At 42.5% G+C, this 6,553-nt stretch overlaps 1 protein-coding gene across 2 annotated transcripts; it reads left to right on the top strand.

Annotated features, from left to right (window-relative positions):
• The first annotated feature begins 999 nt into the window (after positions 1 to 999).
• On the top strand, positions 1,000 to 4,799 carry LOC128300895 (gastrula zinc finger protein XlCGF49.1-like). Of its 2 annotated transcripts, XM_053037142.1 has the most exons (6): positions 1,000 to 1,362; positions 1,641 to 2,098; positions 2,206 to 2,385; positions 2,790 to 2,873; positions 2,941 to 3,120; positions 3,295 to 4,799. In XM_053037142.1, exons 2-6 carry the CDS (start codon positions 1,885 to 1,887, stop codon positions 3,390 to 3,392), a joined length of 756 nt encoding a protein of 251 aa, XP_052893102.1. In that variant the 5' UTR covers positions 1,000 to 1,362; positions 1,641 to 1,884; the 3' UTR covers positions 3,393 to 4,799. The 2 variants fall into 2 exon arrangements, with proteins under 2 accessions (XP_052893102.1, XP_052893103.1); XM_053037143.1 differs by lacking the exon at positions 2,790 to 2,873.
• The last annotated feature ends 1,754 nt before the right edge of the window (positions 4,800 to 6,553 follow it).

Here is a 6,553-nt window from a genome sequence, read left to right as displayed (position 1 = left end):
GAGGCGTGACCTTAATGAGCTGTTGTGCTATTTCTCCGGTTTCATTACCATTTGCTATACAAAGTGTATAATTTTCACCATAATACCCTATGCTTTTGGACTAATTATGTGTTCATAATGCAACGTTTTGTGACCAGAGCTGTGAGAGTCAACAGTTTTTTGTAGTTTGCTGTATTTTTTGTTATAGTTGATGCATATTTTTTTATTAGATTTGCATATTGTCTATTCGCATGTATACAGTGCATATTTCTGCATATATTTCTTGTTCAGATGTGGTCTTCAGCTTAATATAATTTATATAAATTCGTATTGGTTATGTTTGAGCACTTTTGCCTTGATGGAGCATGTTAAAAGAAGAAAGTTAAATGATTTGTAATAGTTTTATCGATCCAACTTGAAAACATATCTCATGACTGCAACATAATAATGAGTTATGGTAGCTGTTATTAGGAGTTTGTGCTTTATTTGATTCATTTATAGCCTTTTTATACTGGAGTTATTATGCACGAAATCTACTAATTTAGATAAGAATTGAAACTATAATTTAAATACCATTTTTGTTATCATATAACGAACTATTTGAGCTATTTGTGATGGATAATTTGAGTAGCCCACTGTGCGGCTCTAGTACTCTTCTTCTCGGGTACGAAATGTTCACATTATTCCTTCTTTTGATAAGTTTGTAGAACGTAAATTTGTTTTTAACATTTCGTTCAACATGTTTCGAAATGATTCTGCACCAAACTGGTGCTAAAAGGAGCTCGTTTTTCGATATTTTCACGTCCCCAGAAATGGCTTTCCTTCGCTCTAGTACTGCACCCGGCTGAAAAGGGAAGCGAGCTCACGCACACCACTATACGGCCAGCTGTCAAATCGTGGTAGCTATTACGAACGCTGGCGTAGCTTTTACGTTCGTAACCGCGTACGTTTTCCATTTTTTTTGTATGGACTTACACGCTCACTCGACAAACGAAACGTACGTTACGTGCGCGATGGCAGCAACCCGGAATAGCACCCAGAGTTGATGTAAAAAAGTCGGATCGGAAAAACGGGGTCGGAGTGTGTTGTTTTTTCGCGTGTTCCGGGCTCGTGGACGGTTTCTGTTTGGCCGGAAGTGGACAACGGTGCTGTAAACATTCGCAACATGGGCAGTGAAGAAGATGTGCTAAAATAAATGTACTGCAGCAAACAGCGTGTGGCTAAGAAACTGGTGCAAAACTATGCAATGTGGTTCGGTGGATGTTGTTGACTCGTTTCAGCCGTGTGCATTTGAGGGGGTTTTCTGGTGTAAATCCGACGTGCAACTTTAATGGGATACCGACGAGCATCTCACCAAGCCTGTTCTGCATCCAGACGTACTAGGTAGTATGATTAGTTTCGACTCGCAAAGGTTCGAAAAAAGGGTACAAGAAAGCACATGCTCGGGGTGTATTCTGAAGGGGATGTTTTAGGGTGGCAGGGTCTGGACAGGGTAGGGTTTGTTTTCGAAACCAACACTCGTGCAATCCGTAGCTCGGAGGAGGGTGTGTGCTTGGTAGAATGGCAACCGAATGGTCTTCGTGTTTATGTTTCGCTAGAAAATGTATGAAACTGCACATAATTCTATCACGTTTTTACGTATTTTTCCCTTTCACAACCAGCATGACGACGTTAAACTGATAGTCCCGCAACAAATCCCCATGGCTGTGATAGTACATTAAACGCACTTTCGAAACAAACAAAAGAAAAGCGAACCACAACAACCATCAGGACCACTTTCTTTCGGTAGAGTTGATTAGTTCCCGCGTGCGTACGATCGGCAGCGCCACTTGTCCGGCGTCCAGCAGGCTGGAACACATTTATCCATCGTCTTCGTCGCAGCTGCTCCACCGACAGGTCGTCCCGATGTCACAGCAGGCGCTGGAAAGTACGGGTGTGAAAATTTCCAACTGCTCGAAACCGTTCGCCTGCACCGAATGCAACAAATTGTTTCGCCAACTGAGCACGCTGACCAACCACATGAAAATACACACCGGCGAAAAACCGTACAAGTGCTCGATCTGTGCGAAGGAGTTTCGCCAAACGACTACACTATCGAACCACATGAAAATTCATACAGGTATATATCATTTGTTATTTTTTCTTGGGCGTGCTAGATTGCCCCCTTGTTTGACCATTTACTAATAAGTATGAGCTGATGGTTCTATTTGTTTTTTTTTGTTGTAGGTGAAAAACCCTTCAGCTGTAACTTTTGTGACAAACAGTTCCGCCAGCTAAGTACCCTGTCAAACCACAAGAAAATACACACCGGCGAAAAACCGTTCGAATGTTCGGTTTGCGGCAAACAGTTCCGACAGTCCAGCACGCTCAACAGTCACATCCGGATTCATTCGGATGATAAATTTTGTAAGTAGCTGTGGACGTCCTTTGCGGGTGAGGGTTGCAAAGCTAGGAATAGACTTACGATTTACATGCGGCGGAATGATCTTGTGCTTAATTGCTCCGATTTACAGCGTAATGATCGTTTCCTAATTTTGAAACAAATCTATACTTTTTTTGTAAAAAGTCATACGTTTAGCTGTTAACCGGTTTCATATGTTTTTTTTTTTTAATTAGTAAACTTATTCCCAAAAAGTATAAATGATCATTGGTGATAAAAAGATATCGCACGCATGTGGCTGCGAATGAAATGTTTGTTTGGATGAATGATCAATAACATTCCGTGTCTTGTGTCACAGCTTCTCTCTCTACCCTCCTTCCCATCTAGACAATATTGACCTGATATTAGGTTCCTAACCTCTGTCTTTAAGGCATAAAACCCTTCAAATGCAGCATCTGCCCGAAGGAGTTCCGCCAGACGACGACCCTAGCGAATCATATAAAAATTCACACTGGTAAGCGGTTTCGGGTCGGCCCGGCTCTAATCTCCCGGCCTACAATTTTATCATCTTCGGTTCGCAGGTGAAAAGCCGTACGCATGCACGTACTGCAGCAAAACGTTTCGCCAGACGGGAACGCTTTCGAACCATCTGAAGATACACACCGGGGAAAAGCCGTTCGAGTGTTCGGTTTGCGGCAAACAGTTCCGACAGTCCAGTACGTTGAACAGCCACATTCGTATCCACGCGGACGATAAGTATTGTAAGTACAGGCCGTATATTATGTATCGATATATGCTTTAAATGATGAGAATGATGACAATTTGTGTGTTTGTTTGTTTTAAATTAAAAGAATGCCCCTTTAAATGTGTTTTGGGTGTTCCAAAACTCATTTTTTCGTCATTCCGCCCCAAACTAAATGCACTTTTCCCAACAGGCAAACCTTCACAAACGGAACAACGGTCCATTGTGACGATAAACGGTGGGCTTAATTTAAAAGAAGAGGACGTCAAACCGTTCTTTGCCATGATGTAACATAATAGCGAGGATAACTTGTTTCTTGTTCCAACTGACGCTACCGCAAGCCAACAGAGTACTGTGCGAGATAACAAACGAATTAAATAGCGAGAGGGATAGAGAAAGCAAGAGAGCACATTCAAATGTTGTATTGTGCCGATAACCCGCACCCGGATTGCACGCTGATTGCTTTAAATTATTTTGCAACATGCACCCATTGTCGCCGGATGATAGACGACGACACCGGTGCTGCAGGAGCACAGGAGCACAGGAGCTTACCGTTAATAAATTGTTGCAATTTAAGTTATAATAACTTTATCGGTTCGTACCCGAATGGAAGAGGCGCGTTAAAACAGAGCGAGCCGTTCCAAGTTCCGGGTCTTTTGGATCCGTGTTAGTGACTGCCGCTCCAATTTCTGGGGCGTACATTTTGTTCGTTTCGTTTATTTGTTTTAATGGTAGAAGAAAAGCAATTTCATAATTTATTACCGTTAATAGCCGCATCGATAGTAATCTTCGTCGGTATCATCCTGTCGTTTCGTTTTCGGTTTTTATTAATGTTATTTATTTCTGCTCGTCCTATTCGGCAGCATTTGGCTGCAAAAAAAGCAAAACACAAGAACAAGGGTTGCATTGTAAAAGCCAGCGAAACCGAGGCTTAGCATACAAAGAGGGAGTGCGCGTCGATCCGTGGCACTATAAATAAATATAAAAGCAAAACACAGCGAATGCATCAGGGTGGAAAGAAACACAAAAGAAAAAAAAATCACGTTCACTTTACCAGGAATGTAACGTAGGCGAAGGGAAACGGGTGGAGGAAGTGGCTGCTTCTGGTTGATGGCATAAAAATTGCAATTATTGTATGTTTAAGCCGCCAACAAGCTGGGCGCGCATCCTTTCACCAGTATCCTTCCTTGGGTGTGTTCGAACGACTGTTAGATTGTAAAAGTAAACGTAACTGCGTAACAGATTAGTGCATCACTTGCTCGGAAAAAAATTTCAACCCCTGGTAGGCAATACGGAACTAGTATTGAATGTAAAATAAATATTGCTAGAATTTTCTTGATTGGGCAAACCGTTTAGTAACCGTAAACTGGCAGAATTTACTAAATGTATCCTTTTTCTTTGAATGTCATAATTTTACTCAAATGTACAGACTTTCCGCACAATCGATCGAGCGGTGTGAATAAGAGTGTGGGGGAAGAAGGGATGAAAGGGTAATGCAAATATCATTACTTGCGATGGTAAAATATCATTACAGGGCCATAGTGAACATAGAATCAGACAAAATGCAGGATCGAAAGCAGCAACCCTTTTGGATGGTAGGTTCTGGGCGAAGAAACGATGATGGTAGCTAATGTGATGGAACGAATCATTGTGTAATAAAACGTAACAGAAGACCTACATCTGTTGTGAACAGACCGTAATCAGATAGAGCTGTATGTGCTGGTAATGCTTTATTGTATTAGAATGTTATAGAAAATGAGAAAATTTGTCCCAATTGCTGGAGAAACTTGACATTCTTTGTTCCTTCCATATGTGGCTTCAAGTCCAAAGTAACCTGATTGGAGAATAATCCAATGATTCTGTTCAACACGTAAAGGGATTCATTATGCAGATGTTAATCGAGAGGTGTATGTGCAGTAAACCCACCTATCTTGTGTTCTACATTACACCCAAAATAATGTGTGTGAGATCACCACAGCCGTTTTCAAGGATTTTTGAGGTCTTCTCAATATGGGCTATGATCAACAAGGAGCGATAGCTACACATGTGAAAAGCTTCTAATGTGGAGAACATTCTTATCGAAACGTCATCATCTCACGATCAAGATGCACCCTGATGCAGTTGAGAAAGATGTTAATTTTGTGGAACTTTTGTGTCTTAAATAGAGCTACTTGATTGCAAAAAGTCGCACCACGGCCAGTACATGTGCATCTCTAAAGGATCGGCACAAATAGATATGTTCCGTAGGAACTCCACGCAACACGAAAAACAAAACTACAATCCACATTAGCGTCCCAATGTCTATTGTTCTTTTGCTGAGCTCCGAGAGCTGTACTAATCGCCCACCGGCGAGGTTTTTTTTTCTCCTCCAGATGACCCGGCAGCTGTTGGCGGTATGTGCATGCACTAGCCGCACTGTCGTCCAGGTCGTGCGGGCACAACAATGGTGTAAAGTGTGCATCCTCGTATGCATTAGCACCGCATGATACTGATCATAAAACAAAGGCACAAACATCCTTTGCGCTGTCCGCAGCGTGATCCGACGTGGACAAAAGTAAACATTAGATGAAACAAAACACCTGAACCGGGCGAAACCTGGTGCCAAACAATGTAACGCTGTTCGTCGCTTATCTTAATCCTTCATCAAACTCTGCCAGGACATGCAAGCACATCACGGAGGATGTTGCGATCCGTTTTTTTTTCTTTCTTTCACAAAATGCGTGTTCGTTGTACAGATTTGGAAACAGAAAGACAAAACGTACTGTACGGCAACGTGCGATCTGATGACTCTGATAAGAGTGCATTTCGTTGAAATTGGTGCAATGAGAGGATTTTCGATTGATGTGGCCTTGTTATGGATCTTCCAACTTGATGGTTCGATACGAGCATTGGCTTCTGAATGCTGTTGGAATGCTTCCTTGGGGTTTGTGCTGTTGTTTGTGCTTTTACCTCTACTGTGCCCGAAGGGAAGTGGAAAACATTTCCAAATATTTAATAAATATCTTCATTACAATAGCACTTCCAGCCGAGCGGGACACCAGGTGACAGACGGATTGTGATCCTTTCCCTTTGGACTCGTACACACCCAAACCCATCTTCGTGCCTCGTTCTTTACGTCTGTTTGCCATTGTCCTCCAAGAGACATCTTTGCTGTTTGAGTCCTGCTGTTGAACAATCACATTTTCTTGGGAATTGTCTCGTTCTCGAATGCGTTGCCTGTATCACCCGAGGACAAGGCACGTTTGATGACTTCCTTTGCACCTTGTTTGCGCTGGTAATGGATTGCGGAGTGTTGCGGACTGGGCTAGACTGGCGTGCGTGCGTAAGTCTGTGCCCTGTGCGTTCGATTGATTGTTCGCACGACTCGGACGTAACTCGGGCAAACATGCAGGGGGTAAGCATGCGAACATATGTAATTGTATTGATTAGATTTGTCCCTTCCCGAATCGACT

The sequence above is a fragment of the Anopheles moucheti genome, chromosome 3 (genome assembly GCF_943734755.1).
Source record: "Anopheles moucheti chromosome 3, idAnoMoucSN_F20_07, whole genome shotgun sequence".
Classification (NCBI taxonomy): domain Eukaryota; kingdom Metazoa; phylum Arthropoda; class Insecta; order Diptera; family Culicidae; genus Anopheles; species Anopheles moucheti.
This window is presented reverse-complemented; position numbering and strand designations above follow the sequence as displayed.

Bases quoted from the DNA above. Each gene is read 5' to 3' on its own strand.
- LOC128300895 (XM_053037142.1), top strand. From the start codon at position 1,885: ATGTCACAGCAGGCGCTGGAAAGTACGGGTGTGAAAATTTCCAACTGC. The intron at 2,099-2,205 runs GTATATATCATT...TTTTTGTTGTAG, and splicing joins CCACATGAAAATTCATACAG to GTGAAAAACCCTTCAGCTGT. The intron at 2,386-2,789 runs GTAAGTAGCTGT...TCTGTCTTTAAG, and splicing joins TCATTCGGATGATAAATTTT to GCATAAAACCCTTCAAATGC.